Raw genomic sequence first — 21,991 nt, forward strand, 5'->3', positions numbered from 1 at the left:
CTTTCTGAAAACTGGGACAACAGACTGGGACAGAAAGTTTTCAGGAATATAACTAGCATCCAATGAGTTCCTCCACAGATTGGCAAGGGGAGATGCAAGTTGGTGTCGACACACCTTCAGGACACAAGCAGGGGACCTATCAGGAGGAGGAGGAGGAGGAAGAAGAGGAAGAGGAGGAAGAAGAGGAAGAGGGGAAGAAGAATACTGCGGGAGTGCTATGATAGTAGTAGGATGTTAAATGGTCAAATGCTCTGAAAGTGACTTGTTGTGGACGGTAGTAGTGATTGAATTCTTGAGACATCTCTTTTGAATGTATTGTTTATATTTGCGCAAGTATTATTCTAAACAGCAATAATAGTAAAGTAAGGAAGGAGGTGGCGGAGAGGAAGAAGACGAAGTTGAAGAAGGAGAAAGAGAAGAGAGAATAATAAGGGAATGCGGGTGGTACGATAGTAGTAGGATGTTAAATGGGTCAAGTGACCTAAAAGTGACTCGTTGTGGATTATAACAGTGATTGGAACTGTTTTAAATGAATTCTTGGGTATCTCTTGAATGTATCATTTTTGATATTTGCGTGTGTGTTATTCTATTGTCTGTAGTTTCCGTCCTCTTCCGACTTTTAGTTCATGTAATTGAAAAACCCCCACATTATTTACGGGATGATCCAATATATTAAACGCTTTATAAGTCAATACTGTATTCTACTGTGTTAGGAGTACCATTAAATCACTTAAGGTTATCTCTTCGATCGCATTGTTGTTTACATAATGCATATTCGGATACGCAACCTCGTAAATCTGTATGTATGTATATATAGTTAACTTTGCACGAACTATCTTAATACTGATATATTTAGAAATAATGGTTAGTTTAATTTATAAAAGAGAAAGGAAGAATCCATCAAACAAATAATTTAAAAACTTCATCAACTTACGTAAATTCTCCTTTTGAATGACAAGTGTCTTGTTTGTTTTCTCAGCAGTGACGGTAGCAAATTTTTCAATGTTCTTTATCATATTTTGCGGTGTTTTGTCGACCTGCTGGGAATCCTATTGTCGTATTCAAGAGAGAACTTTCATTCGCATTACGCTTATGTGAAAAATACACTGTTTAGTTTGAGAAAGTAATAACATTTATATATTACAATATAATGGAATATGTGAAGGTGTGTGGCCTAGTTTTTATGGTCATGCACTCACGATAGCAAGATCATGGTTTCGATTCCCTGTGCCTAGTGTTCTTGAGCAAAACACTTCATTTCACATTGCTCCAGGCCGCTTAGATGTAAATGAATAACACTGCAACGGGTTGGTATCTCGTTTAGGGGGTATCTCATAATTTTGGTCAGTTATCGGCCTTCCCACCTAACCAGCATCTTGGCATCATTTGAAATCTATAACGTGGAAGCACACTGTGACCAGTGAACGTAGAACATCATCCGCTAGCCTGCTTGATACAGTGACAATGTAAAATTATATTATACTGACATATAAGGCGGTGAACTTGTAAACCTGTTAGCAAGGCTGGTCAAATGCTTAGCGGTATTTCGTGTCTTTACGTTTGAGTTCAAATTCTGCCGGGGTCGGCTTTGTCCTTCATCATTTCGGGTCGATAAAATAAGTACCTATCGAGCACAGGGGTCGATATAATCGACTTACCCCTACCTCAAGATTGCTGGCCATGTGTCCAAATTTGAAACCGATATTTTACACCATACAAATGATGAAGAGTAACGCTCCAATATTCCACAGATTGTACGTTCTTATCTCTTGCTGTTGCCTACTTTTGTCAATCTGATGACAATCTGGTCTCTCAATTTGCAAGTAATAACTCTCAATTTTTCTTGAAACCACACCTTCCTGCTATCTTAAGACAAAAAATGAAATAAAAGAAGATACAGAAAATGACATTGTGGACTATGTAATTCTAGTTATATAAAAAGACAAGATAGTCACTGCTACAAAAAGTTGATCACAAACCTGCTTGATCAATGACTGACATGGAACCAAAATAACAATAACTACAACAGGTAATTATCTCTCGCCTTTCAGGACACTAACAAATAACACAAACTGCATCTAAAAGAAGGGGAAGTCCAACTTAAAATAATTTTTTTCTTGATTGAAGATATATTTCATTTGACCTATACTTTTAATATTCTTACGAAAGGCAATATTACTCCGACTATCAAATTCTTTCATCTAAAAATAGATACTTAGTGCTGGATCAAAATGGAAGCTAATTTCACTTTTTTTTTTTTTTCACGAGGAGGCTATTTCTGTTGACCGATACTATTCCTATATCATGTGTTGTTAATATTTGCGGAAGATGGAAGTTCATAAAAACCAGAAAAATGCTTTTCAGTCTTCAAATTTGGAACCATATCACTAAAAAAGAAATTGGTGTTAAAAACCACTAATACTTACCTCTTTGTCTATGGAATCCCAGACATCTTTGTTGTTTAAGTTAAGGAGGTTACTGCCAATTTCAAAGAAGTTCTATAAAGAAGAGAATACATTTTATATTTATAGGTAGTTGAGGTTTAAATATCTCCAAGCTGAAAGGGTTATAACAAATGGCTACATGATTATGAGAAGTGCTTCGCAGCTACATTGTTTCAGAGTGAATCACACTGAAGGGTACAAATTCAAATATCTTATACCAAAGTAGAGTGGGTGAAATGTAATAGGTGAAAAATATGTTTAAATCTGTTGGAGGAACATTTCTTGGATTTAGATGGCAGACTAAATCCTTCACTCAGCTTCACAGAGTTGATAGCTTGCAAGACTTATTTGTTTATGCCCCGAATCAGAAAACAAAGAATGTTGTTTATCCAGAAGCTCTTATGTAATTTCCTTCAACATATGTGATAGAATTTATCTCCTTTCATAAAAGTGGTAAATTTTGTATTTTCGTTTATTATTATTATTATTATTATTATTATTGTTCAGTAGTTTTATTTTTATAACGTGCTTTCACCTCACTACCGAGCGCAGCTCTGTGCGCCTTGGGTATGTGCTGTGGTTTGCTGTGGTGCTCTTATGTTTACTGTATTGAAAGTGTTTTGTGTAGAATGTGTGCAGTACCCAGTAGTGCAATTTTCTGTATGTTATATATATTTGTAAGTCCTGGTGTTTTTGTTATGTATTTGTCTGAATATTTTTTTATTATACCTAAGGCACCTACTATGATAGGAATTGTTTCTGTTTTTAGACTCCACATTCGAGTTATCTCTATTTCCAGGTCTTTGTATTTTGAAAGTTTTTCCATTTCTTTTCGAGAAACGTTGTCATCTGCTGGTATTGATACATCAATTAGAAAGCATTTATTATTATTATTATTATTATTATTATTATTATTATTATTATTAGTATTATTATTTCATGTTTGACTTTTGCTTTGCATTTGTACAAGTTGGCTCCAAGTCTCACCCAGAGACCTCAAGAGACAACAAGTTAGAAGTTCATGTTGGTGTTATGCCTAGGGTGCCATATATTTGGTCTTGTACGTAGTGTTGTTCTAGAGAATGTTTAAGAAACCATAAGAAAATTATGTGTTTGTTTTAAAATTTGGGATTACATAGACAGTATTTTACGTAGGATATGGGTAGTTCTCATCAACACTATCTTTTGAATTTCTGCCATTTTGGGGTTTCCTGGTATCTGAGCTATGTAGAAATCAGCCCCTTTTGCTATCAATCCGAGGGCACCTATGACAACAGGTATTGTTTTAGTCTTCAGGTTCCACATTTTGCTAATTTCTATTTCAAGATCTTTATACTTGCTCAGTTTTTGATAGGTCTTGACAGATACATTTATATCGATTGGGACAATCATATCAATGAGGAGGCATGATTTTTGTCTGAAGTCTTTCAATATGATGTCTGGTATATTTGCATCTATCTTTCTGTCAGTTTGATCGATGATGTTCCAGAGGAGTGAGATGTGATCATTTTCAAGCACTGGGGTTGGTTTGTGTTCCTACCAGTTTTTATCATGGGGCAAGTCCAGATTTTTGCAAATTACCTAGTGAATATATTGTGCAGCTCTATCATGCCTGTTGAGATACTCTGTAGGCACAAGAAAACTGCATATGGTGACAAAATGATCAATGGTCTCATTTTGTTGTTGACATACACGACATATTGGGGAGCTGCCGTTCTTTAATATGTTGGCCTGGTAGTTCCTTGTAGGTAGGCATTGATCTTGGGCTGCTGTGATAAACTTTTCTGTTTCTGATTTTAAGCCAGAAGCCATTAGCCATTGATGGGTAAGGGCTTTGTCAACGTCGGCATTATTCGCTCTCTTTGGGTATTTGCCATTGAGAGGTTTTTCTTGCCATTTATCAGTCAGAATATCTAAGGCAACAGCTTTAGCACGAGTTTTCATGCGCTTAGCTTTTTCTGCACTTGTTTCTAGTACGTCTAATTCTAGAATTTGTTGTATTCGGAATTCACTTAGATATTCCTTTCCCTGTTTTGTTACTGAGTATGATGCTTTCTTGTTTTCATGTTTTGAGAAAATTTTAACATCCAGTCCTCAGAGTTTTCAGGTAGGTGTCTATGCGAATTGTGGCAATCTTTATTGTTAATGCCAGTTGTAAAATTCCACGGCCTCCCCCTTTTCTTGGCAGATAAAGTCGTTCTGTATCTGTCTTAGGGTGGTGCATTATATGCATTGTCAACAGTTTTCGCATTTTTCTGTCAAGATTACATATTTCAGTAATTGACCAGTTAATGATATTGAAACTGTAAGTCACGACTTGTATGGCTAAAGTATTGATTGCTTCGATCCTGTTTCTTGCATTCAGCTCTGTCTTCAGTATTGCTCTCACCCTGTGATAACATTCTCTTCTGATCCTTTCCCTCATCACTACGTGTTTGATTCTGTTCCTTTCAATTACCCCTAGGTATTTGTAGCTCTCCGCTGAAGGTATTAACTTTAGATGTTAAAATATTTAATTATTATCCACTGATAAGTTCCAAATGACTTAATATAATAATATGTATTACTTTTGTTGAAATACATGTTCTTCAATTGTATACCTGAAATATGGTCTTTTGCGACAGAAACAGCTGTCTGGTTAAATTAAATAAACAATTCATATTACCACCAAAACCTGTTCCATTTATTTGATGACATTTATTGGACACCGTCTAATAAATTGATTCTTCCAATGATTTTTATTTATATATATTCATACAGAAATGAAAGGAATCCCTTAAAGTATGATAAAAAAAAAAACTTTGGAAACCTAGGGAATAATGTCCTAAACGGAAGAAGTATGTTCATCCGGAAAAATATAATATAATATAATATAATATAATATAATATAATATAATATAATATAATATAATATAATATAATATCATATGTGTATATATATATATATATATATATATATATATATATATATATATATATATATATATATATATATATATATATATATATATACATACATACATACACATATCTTAAATATGACTGTAGGTGTTAGAACACCTACACTGCTAGGATAAAGAGCTGAAGGGCTCTGTTGCTGCTGTTAACATACATAAGATTGTATACAAACATGCTGGCAGCATATATAACGTCTTAGAATCCATAAGTAAAAAAAAATGCGGCGTTGTATATTTGTTAATAGAGTGGGAATATTACTCGAAGTGTGCGGTATTATATATCCATTACGGCTGAGTTTACCAATCGGTTTCGCACTGGGTGTTAAATCGGATGTTAGATTACAACCCTGATACGTAACCATGCGCTCATCAGAACTCATAATTATAGAAGAAAATATAGCGCCTATTCTATAACTGCTGGTTCTGATGAGCCATGGCTATTAGTTGACAAATTTTCCCACTTTATAAGGGTAATTTACCCAATATTTCTGCTGTTCCAACGGCGTCTCTGTGTTCGAATATAAGTTATCGTATTTGTATCTTACAATACAAATTTCGGCGCTTATAAAAAGCAGATGTTAATTTGTTTATAATTATGTACACGTGATATATAAATATATATATATATATATATATATATATATATATATATATATATATATAGGTGTGGTGATGCAAACAGGACAACTAGAACTCAAAATATGAGTTTATATATATTTTTTTATTAATATTTAGCAGAAGCAACAGAGTGACTCAAAGACCGAGTGTTTCGCGCGCGCGTGCACACACACACAGACACAGACACACACACACACACACACACACACACACACGCACACACGCACGCATGCACGCAACCACGCACGTACGCACACATATATATGATGATGAGAAACATTTTTTTTTGCTGTAGATGAATCTCAGAAGAAAATAGCAATAAACAAGGAGCAATGAACATTGAAGTAAATTCAAACGAAGCATAGAAAAAATAAAACTCACACTAATTTCGTTTTCCTTGATATCAGTTAAATCTTCAGTGATTTCAACAATTTCTTTTATCGCTTCAAAAGATATAACTAGTTCTTTCTTTTTCAAGGTTGTATTTGTTGCAGTGGCAAGTTCCTTGACAGGAGTCGCCAGGTCATTTGACAAACCAAGCGAAATTTTCTCCAACTAAAAGATGGAATCAATCAAGGAAAGATAATTAGCTATCTTCAAATATACAGAACACATTGTAGGTTTTTTTTTGTTTTACCGTTCTTTGACCTAAGTTAAACAACAAAAACAAAACACCATCCTCATCATTCAAGACCGCCGCCGCAGCTACCACCACCGTAGCTCTACCGCCGCAGCTCTACCGCCGCCGCCGCCACCACCACCACCACCACCACCACCGCCACCGCCATCACGACCATGATCAAGATCTTCGTCGTCGTCATCATCATCATCATTATTATTATCATAATCTCCCACAATTTTAATATATCGAGTCAATGAGAAATCTCTGTCCTCGTTCTATTCATTCGCAACATCAGAGCTCCGTTATCAGAGCTGCGTTCTTGTTGCTTGTTTTTTGTGCAAGTGTGTGCGTCAGTGTGCCTGTGTATACACTATGTATGTATGTATGTATGTATGTATGTATGTATGTATGTATGTATGTATGTATGTATGTATGCATGCATGTATGTATGTATTCTGCATATTCATGTTTGTGTGTTCATGTTTGTGTGCTTGTATGTGTGTGTATGTTTGTATGTATGTGTGTGTGAGTATTTGTGTGTGTTCCTGTATCTCCTTGTATGTGCATGTTTGAGTGTGTCTATATGTATGGGTTTGTGTGACTATGTAAGTGCATCTGTTATGTATGGATGTGTGTCTCTATATGTGTCCTTGTGTGTCTGTGAAGTGTGCGTGTGTGTATATGGTCATGTGTTTCAGTCTTCATTCGAGCTAAACATTTGAATGTAGTATTCCAGCATGTCCACAATTAAATTAAAAAATCAAAATAAAATGAAATAAAACATATATAAACACACATATATTTATACATACATCAGCTTTCGCATCGATAATTTCAGTCTTTGCACAACCTGCTTGATCAAAATTCTCCCATTGGCCATCTTTGTTGCATTGTCTTGTAACACTTCCTAATATTTTGTTGAAAAAGAAAACAATGAATTAGAAGGTTACTTTACTAGTTACTGTTGTTATTACTGGCAATAATAGTACAACTTTGCTTGAGTTAAATGCCAAACAAAAATATTTAAAATAATATTTTTATGGTTAAGTTAAAGAAGAAAGGATAGTATCAATGGGAGAAAGAAATCATGAATCAAGGGTTGTTGATGTAGAAAGCAGCGAATCAAAATCCTAAAGGTATCTTCAAACCGGAAACCTGGGTCGAAAGCTTGCATCAGAATAGATTTCACAGTGGCATTCAGGAGTTTTGATGAGGTGAGTGAAAAAGGTGGTGCTAACCTGCCGAAAGTTTGTTGGAGCTGAAGGTAACCTCGAGATATTGTTTAATTTTGTCACCCTTTCTTCCTACCTCCACTGGTTGGTTAAATCGACTATGTCACCCTTTCCTACTACATGGGGAATTGTGCAGGTACGATAAATTAATATAAAGTTCAGTGATAGCAAAAAGTAGTAAATACTTGAATGTCAGTAACGATGGCAACATGAGTAACAACGGCAACAACATCAAGTGCTGTTACTTTGCTTCTGTTTTACCCGAATGTTAAACAGATTAAACATATATTGCTGTGTTCAAATCTAGCTGTTTCCTGATTGAGAACTATCATCAGAGGTTATCTTATCAATCGTATTGTGCTTGCATATCTGGTTTCATCGCTCGCATTTATCAACAATGTCAGAAAAATAGTACAAGTAAAACAAATTTATGTAACTTGGTAGATAAGAGCCTTGATCCCCTCTATACAATAGCTCAAGAGTTAACTATACATAGACATATACACCTAATGACACAAGGATCATAAACTATTTAAAACTTTGCATTAAAAAATGAAGAGAATAATGAGATCTTGAACTTAAAAGTTTAATTTAGTTTTTAGTACTCATTTAAATGAAATTTAAAAGAGTACCAAAATGGAAGTGATTAATAATAGTTTCGAATTTTGGCACAAGGCCAGCAATTTCGGGGGAGTGGGTAAGATGATTATATCGATCGCAGTGTTCAACTGGTACTTATTTCATCAAAAGGACCAAAGGCAAAATGTTTTTGGAATTGTTCCTTTAAATAATATATAGAAATCTCACGTACTACAAGAGACTACCATAATATATGACGGTTGTCTCTCGTCGTCCGAGAATGACGGTTCAGCAATTTCTTGTTTAACAACTTGCACAGATGGTTTGTTTATAATGATCAAATGTTTGTACTGTACACTAGCTCACTCCTTCCATCAATTCGACGCTAATCGAACAGGCACACAGTGTTCCATACGTTCGGTGTCGAATTGAGTGCAGAGCAACATGAGATGAAGTGTTTGCTCTAAAGTTCGCTTCTGCCTAAACATTGCTTGGCGCTAAAACTCCCGAATATATATATATATATATATATATATATATATATATATATACATGCATACATACATATATATATATACATATGTATGTATGTATGTATGTATGTATGTATGTATGTATGTATGTATGTGTGCGTGTGTGTGTGTATTAAGCAAAATCATATTCTCGTTCATGAACTTCGTTAATTGTCCAAATTATGATTTTGTGATTTTGTTTATCTTAAAATACTGTTGAACATGAAATCCCAGTTGTTTTATAAGCAGCTAAAGTTTGAGCTTTAGAAAATAGCCATTTTTTCGCTAAGTGTTTAGGCCTTGTTCAAACTGATATTGTTTAAAGATGAAAATTGAGTTGCGTTTTCAGTTCAGTGCTTTAAACAAAGCACATTTTATCTTTAAAGCTTTTTGGGCATGAAAATTTAACCATTTCATTTCAGCTAATATTATGGGCCTCATAAAAAAGACCAATGTTCTTATCTGAACATTAAAGTTCAACTACATTTTTCAGTTGAAATTTTGGGCTTATAAAAATGATAAGTTTTTTTTTTTACCTTCGAAACCTTCTGGACATGAAACCGTGGCATTCTTCTTAGAGAGTGTTTTGGGCCAAACGAGTTTTTCTGCAGTTTCTGCCTCACATGATTTTTCACCTAGGAAAACGAAATAGAATTTAGACATGAAAGGATTCTAAGATAAAATAAGCACCAAAATGAAGAAAAAAAAAAAAAAGAAAAAGAACATTCAGCAACCATAAAGGGGACAGAGAACATTCTTAGCTACAGATCAAATCTCAGAGTCAACATTTTTCTCGTATGTGATATCAGAGTTGAGAAAAGTGATAGAAGGTCTAGATAAAATGCATTAAAACATAAGAGTTATAATGCTGTCATCATTCAAATACTATCATAAAAGCTAAACTGTATGATTTGCAAAAACAATTAAGTGAATATGATCTGGACTATTTCGTCATATAGAGATACAATTCGAACTTGTGAGGAATAGATTTACCAAGTAATTGAAAAGTATTTCACCATGTACTAGAGAAAGCTATATGCATACTCCTTTATATCTGTAAATGAAAATACTACTTTTAATAATGTTTCAGCAACATAGTGGTATTAATGAAGATTTAGGATTTTGAAGAAAAATGTCACCAGTACACATAGAACAAACATCCCCCTTTGAATTATAAAGACAGTAATTAAATAACATTGAATGAGACATATTTAAAAGTGATTGGGGATTCAAAATTCAGAGAAATCATAAAAAAACAAAAACAAATTGGTGCTTTTGTCAAATGGAATGTCAACATACGAAGGGAAAGGCGGAGCATAAAACATAGCACACTAACAATTATGACTAAAGCCTGTGTTGCAGAGATATTGAGATATTGATAAACAAGTTTACATTGTTTCTAGATAGGAGGTCATGAGAACAACATCTTTACATTAGAAACCACGACAGATAGACAGAGATTCTAGAAAATAAACACACACACACACTCTCTCTCTCTAACACACACTCTCTCTCTCACACACACTCTCTCTCTCACACACACTCTCCCTCTCACACACACTCTCTCTCTCACACACACTCTCTCTCTCACACACACAAACCAAACAAACAAGCAAACAAACAAAAAAACAAAAAAGACATCGGGGTATCAAAAACTATGAAAACATAACCCTACATAAGTTGCAAACATCTAAAAAACTGATCTTGCATAATGTATCCTGTAGCCCTACGGCGTTTAGAAAGTTTAGTGCCTAGTCTGGTTGCATGATATACACCATAAGATAAATACAACTCACTGTAGATTAAGCTTTAGTCTATCTCAAGTAGCTTTTCCTAAAAATCTGGCTTTTATTTCCCATAGCTTGGGAAAAGGATAAACTTAAAGTTTACTCTCCTATTACGCGACAAAATCCTCAAAATATTCAAGATGTTTGAAGATAAATGATTATTATTAGAAACACTCTGGCCGTTTAACCTGTTGATTACGTAAAAGACTTATGCAGGAAAAAAGTATATCACAAACCTTTTGATGCGAACACTGTAGTCTCTACGACGGAGCCTTGAAGAAAATTGTGTTTGGAGTAGCAAGAAATCTTGGTGTCAGATTTTATTGTAAATTCTCCTAAAATAAGAATAAATTAGAGATAGTTAATTGATAGGGTTCATTTTTTTGTTTGCTTGTTTGTTGCTGTTGTTGCCTATCTCCATGCTGGCTCTTAACAAGCACGTCTCTAATTAAAAGCTTTTTCGATGCAAACTTCCTGTCTTTTTTGTCATGACTGTATTGCCCAACGTGTTCTATTATTTTGAAGGTAGATGGATTTGATCCAGTGAAGATTAGCAGCAATTTCCCGTAGGTTGAGGATCCATGTACCAAATACCTTGATGGCCTTAAAAATTTTTGTTTTAGGTAATATACAATTCCTTTCACGAAGAGAGTAATGTAAGTTTGGCTTATACATGCTTAATATTGACCTTTTCTGAAAGGAAACACTCCCCTGTGATTTTGTTACTTGCCTTCAGACCAAACTATCATTTTATCTCCTTTCCTCACTTTCACACAATGAAAGAATCCCGAAACTTTATTTCTATACTTCGCGAAACAAGTAGAATTTATCGATCTCTCCTATAAACCATAGTATATAAATTAATTCAAACTGACACATACTACCACCAGTTACCACTATTTTCTGATTTGCTATTTTACCTTGCTTTACCTTGAACAACACTTGATGGAGTCGCAGGGGCGTTTTTGCAACAATATGGTGTGTTGTGAGAATTTGTAAAGCTGGCGGCGCCTTGTCCTTCTAGTTCTCACTAAAACTCAAGGACACAACGCGTCACCGGGAATAGAACTCACGACCTTATTATCGTGAGCCGAATGCCCTAGACACTAAGCCACGCGCCTTTACACACACACACACACATGTATAATTATATATATGTGTGTGTGTGTGTGTGTGTGTGCGTGTGTGTGAAGGCGCGTGGCTTAGTGGTTATGGCATTCAGCTCACGATCGTGATTAGTAATTAGGGCATTCAGCTCAAGGTCGTGAGTTCAATTCCTAGTGACGCGTTGTATCCTTGAGAAAGACACTTTATTTCACGTTGTTCCAGTTCACTCAGCTGGCAAAAATGTGTAGTAGCTGTATTTCAAAAAGGGCCATATATATATATATATATATATATATATATATATAAAGTGTAGTATATTGCCACTTAAGTGTGGCTGACCCCTAGGGGTGGATGTTACTGTTGCTTTTAGCCCCAGGAGGACATCTCCTCCAGCTGGCTTATCGACACACGATTGTGTCCTGTTTGCCAAGGGAGTTATCCCTCTCACCACGACCAGCAGCACGAACGTATCCGGATTTCAGGGTTATTTCCCTTCGTCGGCGTTCGACAGCTGATGACCTTGGTGAGAGAGAAAAACCTGGCAAATCTTATATCTTCTTTTCCAGTGACATTCTTCACTGATATTGAAAAGGTGAAAACAAGATATAAGATGAAAAGGTGAAAAGAAGATATAAGATTTGCCAGGTTTTTCTCTCTCACCAAGGTCATCAGCTGTCGAACGCCGACGAAGGGAAATAACCCTGAAATCCGGATACGTTCGTGCTGCTGGTCGTGGTGAGAGGGATAACTCCCTTGGCAAACAGGACACAATCGTGTGTCGATAAGCCAGCTGGAGGAGATGTCCTCCTGGGGCTAAAAGCAACAGTAACATCCACCCCTAGGGGTCAGCCACACTTAAGTGGCAATATACTACACTTTATCGTGCAGTTACTGTTAATACTTCATTTAGAGAATTAACATTGCTTGTTTTCACCTTTTCAATATCAGTGAAGAATGTCACTGGAAAAGAAGATATAAGATTTGCCAGGTTTTTCTCTCTCACCAAGGTCATCAGCTGTCGAACGCCGACGAAGGGAAATAACCCTGAAATCCGGATACGTTCGTGCTGCTGGTCGTGGTGAGAGGGATAACTCCCTTGGCAAACAGGACACAATCGTGTGTCGATAAGCCAGCTGGAGGAGATGTCCTCCTGGGGCTAAAAGCAACAGTAACATCCACCCCTAGGGGTCAGCCACACTTAAGTGGCAATATACTACACTTTATCGTGCAGTTACTGTTAATACTTCATTTAGAGAATTAACATTGCTTGTTTTCACCTTTTCAATATCAGTGAAGAATGTCACTGGAAAAGAAGATATAAGATTTGCCAGGTTTTTCTCTCTCACCAAGGTCATCAGCTGTCGAACGCCGACGAAGGGAAATAACCCTGAAATCCGGATACGTTCGTGCTGCTGGTCGTGGTGAGAGGGATAACTCCCTTGGCAAACAGGACACAATCGTGTGTCGATAAGCCAGCTGGAGGAGATGTCCTCCTGGGGCTAAAAGCAACAGTAACATCCACCCCTAGGGGTCAGCCACACTTAAGTGGCAATATACTACACTTTATCGTGCAGTTACTGTTAATACTTCATTTAGAGAATTAACATTGCTTGTTTTCACCTTTTCAATATCAGTGAAGAATGTCACTGGAAAAGAAGATATAAGATTTGCCAGGTTTTTCTCTCACCAAGGTCATCAGCTGTCGAACGCCGACGAAGGGAAATAACCCTGAAATCCGGATACGTTCGTGCTGCTGGTCGTGGTGAGAGGGATAACTCCCTTGGCAAACAGGACACAATCGTGTGTCGATAAGCCAGCTGGAGGAGATGTCCTCCTGGGGCTAAAAGCAACAGTAACATCCACCCCTAGGGGTCAGCCACACTTAAGTGGCAATATACTACACTTTATCGTGCAGTTACTGTTAATACTTCATTTAGAGAATTAATATATATATATATATATATATATATATATATATGTGTGTGTGTGTGTGTGTGTGTGTGTGTGTGTGGAACCAAACGCAGGTGTTATCCAAATCATTTATACTTCCAACATATGTTTCGAAAAAAAGCATTGAGATTATTCCGGAGGGAATAAAAATGATGTAAAACAATGCAATCATCTCGTCAGGGAAAAAAAGAAACAAAACACATCAATAAGCCACTTTAACCGAATGTGATTACCGCTTATATGATGAAAGAGTACGCTATCACGTTATCTTCTTAAAAAGACCGTTAATAGATTTAACGTCAAAGGTAATCTAGAGAAGGAGAAAGAGGAGAAAGAAAATTAAGAATGGAAAAATGTAGTGCGATAGATGAATGGGAATTAAGTTTAAAAGCGTGGAAATAGATATATGTAGTGGAATTGAAATGTAAAAAGATAGTTAATGGTCGAATTTTATAGATTGATAGAAATCTATACTATAAATTGCAGTGTTCTTGATTGCTTGATTGATTGACTGATTGATTGAGTGTCGGCAGATTCACTCGAGAACGGTGCAGTGGAATCGCGTGAAATTCAGCACAGAGCGGCAGCATGGTCCGCTCATGTTCAGGAGATTTTTATTGCCCTCCAACTCCTATGGTTTCCGAGATAATCGATTATTACTTTTTAAGATAGGAATATCCCATTCAAAGTGTGGAGGGGCGATTTTGTTGCCTTTCCCATGCGCGAAATTTTACGAAAAACCAGCACAATAAAGATTATTTTTTTCTAAGTAATGTGGCTGGGTTTGTTTTTCGAAAATTTTAATCAGAGGCACAGAAAAAAAGTAATTTCAATTTTTTGTGCATTAAAAAGCCAAAGCTGTTAGACGCAGGCGTACAGCGATCGATATATACGCAGTGAACATTTTCTCCATTTGCGTGCAATAAGGCTTAGGGCAAGCGAGTGTAACATCGAAATAACTTGAAAAGAATGCATGTGGGAATGCCATTATAATGAATGCTCATTTAAATGTATTTTGCATGGAGTTGATGTACTTTTTAACAGAAGAGGAGTGCCTGCAGGCTGCTTCTTCTCAAGTTTATGCATTTTCAGGTTCAATGTGTTTCAAATAAGTACTGACAATTGAAGGTGATTGCAAAGACAAAGAACTACCTGTTTTTTTTAAACAATTTTAACAGTGAGAACATTGGACAAAATATGTTATTGACATTAATAGTTTGTACCTCAGCTAATTACTGTTGAGAACTGCATAATCCATGTGTCATGTTAGAGATCTAAAAAGCATTTTCGAATTTCATTATTTTCTTTAATCCAGGCAACGCTGGATATTTCTGCTAGTCACTTATAGGAACTAAAGGCTGGTTTTAGTCAAAGTCTACAACGATAATGCGTTCTTTAAACATGTTTACAAGAGTATTCTCCGAGAAAAGGATAAGGTTTCATTGTGTGAATATATATATATATATATATATATATATATGTATCCACCCCCCACACACACGCACAAACACACACACACACACACACACACACACACACACACACACACATACACACACACACACACACACACACACACACACACACACACACACACACACACACAGAGAATAATAAGAACAAAAAAGAAAACCTTTGTTGCAGCGCACCTATATAGTGCTCGATATAAGCAAAATATAACATAAATCAAAGTGGATGACAGATTTTCGTAGGTCAAGTTCCTTTATCGTGGGAATTCAAAATACTATACAAAATATAAATGTATGTATATATATATATATATATATATATATATATATATATATATATATATATATATATATATATATATATATATATATATATATATATTACGGAGATGTACTTGCATAGCAAGTGACCTGATCTGAGATCGTGTGCTGGAACGAAAACAATTGCAGCGTATATATATAGCTGTCCAAATAAATAAACTTTCTTCTATAATTTTTTCCCATACTGACTGCTACTACATTCACTTAACCCTATTTGTTATGGATTCTTACCGTTGTAGCTTGATCTGTTTTCGCCAGGTTTTATGCTCTCTGTATTTGGGAAAGATACATAAACATCAGCATTCTTAACACTACTTCTACAGCTGTATGCTACCTGGCTATCGATATCTGCAACTTGAGCTGAAGCTATTGTCACCCGAGGGATCGTTGAGACAGAAAAGTCAATCCGTTTTTTAGCAATTCTCAAGATTTCGAAATAGGCTTCACAAGTAACAAATCCTGCAAAATATATAAAAAAAGACGAATGTTATGTAGTGTATATATATATATAATAATAATAATATAGATTTAATCAAAAGATTAAATGTGGTACTTAAAATGTTTGAGGCACCAGAATTTGGTAGGGTAAAAACCAAAACAAAATCAAGAGATTTGGTGAATAAAATTTGAAGAAAAGCAACAAAAATTCATTAGGTTATAGCAGTACGTACGTTTCGTACAAACTTCATTTATTTATGTAGTGAGAACACCACATAAGATGTGCAATGAAAATGTACTCCTCAGCTGCATAATGGAAGTTCATTTTAGAAAGTCATTTTGTAGATGTGTGCAAATACAAGAGTAGGAGATGAAGAAAATACCATCTTGACTGGGCTGTTAATCAACAGTCTAGTGAATCAAACATGAATTTAATTTCTATATATTCTAATTCATGTTTGATTCACTAGACTGTTGATTAACAGCCCAGTCAAGATGGTATTTTCTTCATCTCCTACTCTTGTATTTGCACACATCTACAAAATGACTTTCTAAAATGAACTTCCATTATGCAGCTGAGGAGTACATTTTCATTGCACATCTTATGTGGTGTTCTCACTACATAAATAAATGAAGTTTGTACGAAACGTACGTACTGCTATAACCTAATGAATTTTTGTTGCTTTTCTTCAAATATTTATATATATAAGTAGAAAGATATATTTTTTCAACGTGTAGGTATTGATAAAACAGTGTATATAGGATAAATGCTGTTTAAAAATCTGTCAGTTGAATAAAGTTAAACATGGTCTGGTTTTCACGTTCTTTATTATGGTATTTTAACATATTTATGGTATTTTAACGTATTTAACTGGGGAGATCAGCACCTTCACCCAGCACAACCTTGCATCCACGAACCGGTTTCTGGGTTATTGCTCTTTATCAGCGTGGAGTAGCTTGGTTGGTTAGATGTCACTACTGAACTGCTGTCGAAAATATATAGATTTCAAAGTGACACACAATCACTGATCTACAAAACAGAAATATTATTATTTTTAAATCTCTCAAAGAAAGATATACAGTAACAACACCATAGAGTATAGCCAACTGGAAACAATGTTTCATGGGGATAAATAACAGTAACGTTCGTCCCATCCTGGGATTGTCACATTATGCTGAGAGATTTAGAAATAATATCTCTATTTTGTGGATCAGTGACTATGTGTCACTTGGAAATCTATATATTTCCGACAGCAGTTCAGTAGCGACATCTAGCCAACCAATAATCCAGAAACTGATCCGTGGATGCGAGGTCGTGCTGGGTGGAGGTCCTGAACTCCCCTGTTCGAAAATATAAACACACAGAAATCAAATTTCAATGAAAGAATTGTAAATTCATTTACCTTTGTCCTTTGGTCGTAAGTTGCTTAAGGTAAGAAATCCTATTGATTGTGAATTCACCAACATTTGTTTCTTTCCACTTGCAATAACACTGTCGTTGAAATACCATTTGTATGTGATTGCCGTAGAACTACTATTTGTATAACAAGCGAACGTTATGTTGTCAATGCTATGCATTGTAGTTGTTATTCGTGTAATTATGAAGTACTCAACTGCAAAACAAGGAAAGTACATTAATAACGACTTACATTTTTGTAAGAGTTAAGATAAAATACAAAAGAAAAAATATGTTATTTCCATTTTTACGAAACTTACTAACAATTGCCGGTAGGTATTTGTTTCCTTTCGATATTAAAAGAAAAATTACATTGAAGAATTGTTTTTATTTGGGTGTAACATTCCACGTGTCAGTGTTTCAGATTATCAATACTTTTAATCTCTTTCGAAAGTAGAAAACTTGCTTTTATATTAGGAAATCAATATAAAGATTTCCATCAAGACCTATAACTCAGGTTTTCGACGGAAGAAATAAGGCTTTGTGACCATTAATTGTTTTTTAAATGTGAAGTCTTCTGAATTTAGAAGATTCCAAATGGTTTGCTTACATAAATGACACAGAGCTTCAGATTTTTGAAAAGTGAAATGGCACTGTAAGACTTCTTGCTTTTCCTCCAAGCACAAGATATTTACATTGCATAGCTAATTCTTTTCTACAAAGTCATTAATGTTACATTATTTCAGCTTGCACATTCAGAGAATACCAAGCATCTTCGGTATTTAAACCAGGGCTATGGAGTCAAAACAAAAAACTTCGACTACAACTCTGACACCCCTACTATTAGGACATCCGGGAGAGAGAAAGAGAGCTAGAAAGAAAGTGTATTAGAGAGGGAGATTTGAGAACTTCATTGCAAAAGGTTATCTTCATTAAGTGAGTTCAAGAGGGCAATAGGTGGCAGGGCGAAAGTGGTGGCCTTATTTGAGATAGAACACATTGTAGCGTAATTCTAAAGATTACGATACATCTCTGTGGAGAAGGAAATATTGTGTTTAATGTAAAAAAAATGTATATTACACGTTTAAAAATTGAATTATTTAAGCTTATTAGAATAAAAGTAATTTAAAGACAGAAAAATGCAAACCTTTTGCTAATGTAACCATCTTTTCTTTTGTTAAGCCTCTCCGTCCACCACCATCAGCATAACACGAAATCTTTGTGTCATTTACCATTAGGAAACGTCCTGGAAATAGTAACATATCTCTTAAAAGACTCTCGAATCACAAGTTAATCTTGCTCAGGAAAGTAAGAAAACGCCAGCAGCAGACTTAAATACACGACACTTAAACTGATACTCTAATACAATATTATGAATATGTTAGACTATTTCTTATAATTATGATCAATGTAGTTGCTCAAACTTTAGGTAATATTTGTGAAGCTGAAAGATAACCTTACATAAATATTTCACAAAACGTTTATCCAGTGTCAAAAACTGGTATTGCTGTGATCACATGAAGATACAATGTCTCGACTTTAAAAAATATGTACGAGAACATTCTTTAAATTCAATCAAGAAAGAATCCAGTGTCAAAAAGCTGGTATTACTGTGATCACATAAGATACTATGTCTATTTAAAAAAATGCTTACAAGAACGTTCTTTACATTCAAGCAAGCAAAAATCTAAAAAAGGGCTTTTAAGATTCAATGCGTCATTATCCACATACCTGTTCCAAGCCCTTGTACCAGGAATTTATCATTAGAAACACAGTATGTATTCGATTGCCTTCAGATAAAGGTGAGAGGACTTAAAATATATCTGAGAGAACTAACTTTTGGCGTATGTATACACGACAGACCTCCGCTCAGTTTCCACCTGTCAAATTCATTCACAAGGAAGTGGTCAGCCCTTTGCTGGAGTAGAGAACACATGCCCTAGGTGCTGTACATTGAGACTGAAATCCAAGCCACATGGTAGCGAAGTGAACTTCATAACCATACAAACAAGTTAGGTAGGCTTGAGCATTTTTATTTGTTTAATATAAAGTTATCAGTGCACGTGGATATGGATAATCAAGTAATATGCTTAAACTTACCCATATAGCTTGAGACATTTGTGTAAGATTTACTGCTTCCGGAGTATTCCACAGTGACGTGAACTTTAGAATCATTTACGGAGCTTTTGCAACTGTAGTTCGAGAAATAACCAACTAGTGACATTTGAAAGACATTTACGGTAACTTGTGGTATGGATGAGATAGATGCGTATATTTTCTTCTTATCAATTCGCAAAATTTCATAAAATGCTTCGCATGTTATCGAATCTACAGAAAATATAAATTTAGAACAATAAGAGTAAACAAAGTAAGCCTTGAAATAGGTTTAATTACACATGTATTACAAATGTAGTATATTCGTAGTAGAGAATTGAGACTGTTCTCTCCAGCGCCGCCGTGAGCGATGAATGGAGAATATACCAAGCAGCATTACCCAAACGACCTCAACATTAGTTTCAGAATTCATCCAAGTCTAGGACCACGGGTCATACGTCTCCTACCCAATTCAGGATCACAACACATAAATACACTGTAACAAAATTATTTTCCTCAACAGGCCCTGCTCTATTTAACATTGTCGAAAACAGATGAAAGAGGAAAACGATCCCGTCACCTTTAAACGGAATCTGGACAAATTTCTTTAAAGAATACCAGATAACCTACCTATACCCGGATAAAACTCACTCAACAGGAACTCCCTACTCGAATGGACCATGATACCATAAATCTTGACTTAAAAAAGATTTAGCTAATCCTATCACCTGGTGCTATTAAGTTAGACATGGCCTGAACCACTCTTTGGTCAAAACAGATCTAAGTTTTAAGTTATGTATATATATATACTAGCAGAGATACCCGGCCATGCTCGGGATTAAAATGGCATAGATTTTTATTGCTTTACTTGTCTATACATATATAGCTGAGTTTGTGAGTGTGTGTGTGTGTTGCATCTATAGAAATCTACACCTTACTCGAAAGCTATATATATATAATCCACACCTTACCCGAAAGCTATATATATATATATATATATATATATGTATACATGTTTCGTAACATTGTTTACAAAATAATAGGTGATCGTTTGCGAAGGATCGTATCTACAGTGAACACTTATGATTTTTGGTCTGGTAACTCCTGCTCTCTCCCATGTTCACACACGACCAGCTATATGTCGCTATGAGTAGTGCAACGGATTCAGCAAATTTGGAAATTAGTTGTGGAGAAACGGCGAAAACATGAACAGTTTCGTAACATTATTTACAAAATAATAGGTGATCGTTTGCGACGGATCACCGTCGCTAGAAAGAGATTTAACTCATGCTCCGAATTTAAAATTGTTATAAGTCATGGTTTAAAATTATTCTTAATACAAAAATTCACGTGTTAGGAAGCAATAAAAAAATAATAAATGGCTGGTTCCGGGCATTTTCGACCATGCGGAATCCATTGGTGCGACTCCCAGATTGCTATCTTGTGAGGTGTGGATTTCTATAGATGCAACACACACATACTCACAAACTCAGCTATATATGTATATATATATATATATATATATATATATATATATATATATATATATACTAGAATTGAAAAATGCGCACGCTGAAAGGGTTACAGAACGTCAAAATAGACCTTAAAAAGTACGGGACTAGCATTGTTGCTCAAAAATATTGGAATCACTCTTTGTTGTCCATTCCGTGGCATCTTAAAACAAAAAGAGACTCACATGTGAATTACGATACCACGATGATTATTAAACCGAGTTCTTAATATAGAATTTGAAAATGTACAAAATATGATCTTCAACTTCGAATAAGTAAATTCATTATAATACCCTTCTTACCAAAGTATATAAAAAACATATTTCGCACTTAATGCAAATTACCATGATAATAATAATGATAAAAAAAAAAACTGCATTTATCATAAAGCCGAATCTATATAACAGCGAATATACGAAAGCAAAATAATTATAAGCAAAGATATTTCGCATTATGATACACATATTAATGGAATAGTTATGCGAATTAAACAAATTATTACTAAATTATTTTGATTGATTACTTGATTGATAAATTTACAAAAATTATCATTCATAGATTGAATTATTGCGTAAAGATGTCATTAGTATTTGTGCACAATTGTTTTGTTATAACTGAGTATACGATAATTTAATTTAATTTCGATGAACTAAACAAATTTCTTGTGATAAAAGGATGCCACAGAATGTACAACATATAATGGTTCCAATATTTTTGAGCAACAATGCTAGTCCTTTATTTTTAAGGCGCATTATGGCATTCTGTAACCCTTTTGAGCGTGCGCATCTTTCAGTTCTAGTTTCGTACTCGTTTAGGCAACGCTTGTGATATTTTATATATGTACCGTATTTCTCCTAATGATGTGACATCCTCTAATAAACCGACACCCAAACGCCAACCAATTGAAATAGTGTAACTGTCACAATATTAAAAAAATGTACGATAAAATCGATA

General features: G+C 35.1%; 1 protein-coding gene across 2 annotated transcripts in view; it reads right to left on the reverse strand.

Moving 5' to 3' along the window:
* LOC106872857 (uncharacterized) overlaps nucleotides 1-21,991 on the reverse strand; it is a 245,850-nt gene that overhangs the window by 49,762 nt on the left and 174,097 nt on the right. For both annotated transcript variants that reach the window (XM_089350847.1, XM_089350848.1), the window contains 10 exons: nucleotides 19,533-19,760; nucleotides 18,580-18,678; nucleotides 17,440-17,649; nucleotides 15,830-16,057; nucleotides 10,988-11,086; nucleotides 9,501-9,599; nucleotides 7,454-7,548; nucleotides 6,401-6,574; nucleotides 2,427-2,498; nucleotides 935-1,049 (listed from right to left, as the gene is read on the reverse strand). In XM_089350847.1, the coding sequence (XP_089206973.1) occupies nucleotides 935-1,049; nucleotides 2,427-2,498; nucleotides 6,401-6,574; nucleotides 7,454-7,548; nucleotides 9,501-9,599; nucleotides 10,988-11,086; nucleotides 15,830-16,057; nucleotides 17,440-17,649; nucleotides 18,580-18,678; nucleotides 19,533-19,760 (1,419 nt within the window). The remainder of the gene's footprint in view (nucleotides 1-934; nucleotides 1,050-2,426; nucleotides 2,499-6,400; nucleotides 6,575-7,453; nucleotides 7,549-9,500; nucleotides 9,600-10,987; nucleotides 11,087-15,829; nucleotides 16,058-17,439; nucleotides 17,650-18,579; nucleotides 18,679-19,532; nucleotides 19,761-21,991) is intronic.

This window comes from Octopus bimaculoides, chromosome 4 (genome assembly GCF_046866305.1).
Source record: "Octopus bimaculoides isolate indiv1 chromosome 4, ASM4686630v1, whole genome shotgun sequence".
NCBI classification, from domain to species: domain Eukaryota; kingdom Metazoa; phylum Mollusca; class Cephalopoda; order Octopoda; family Octopodidae; genus Octopus; species Octopus bimaculoides.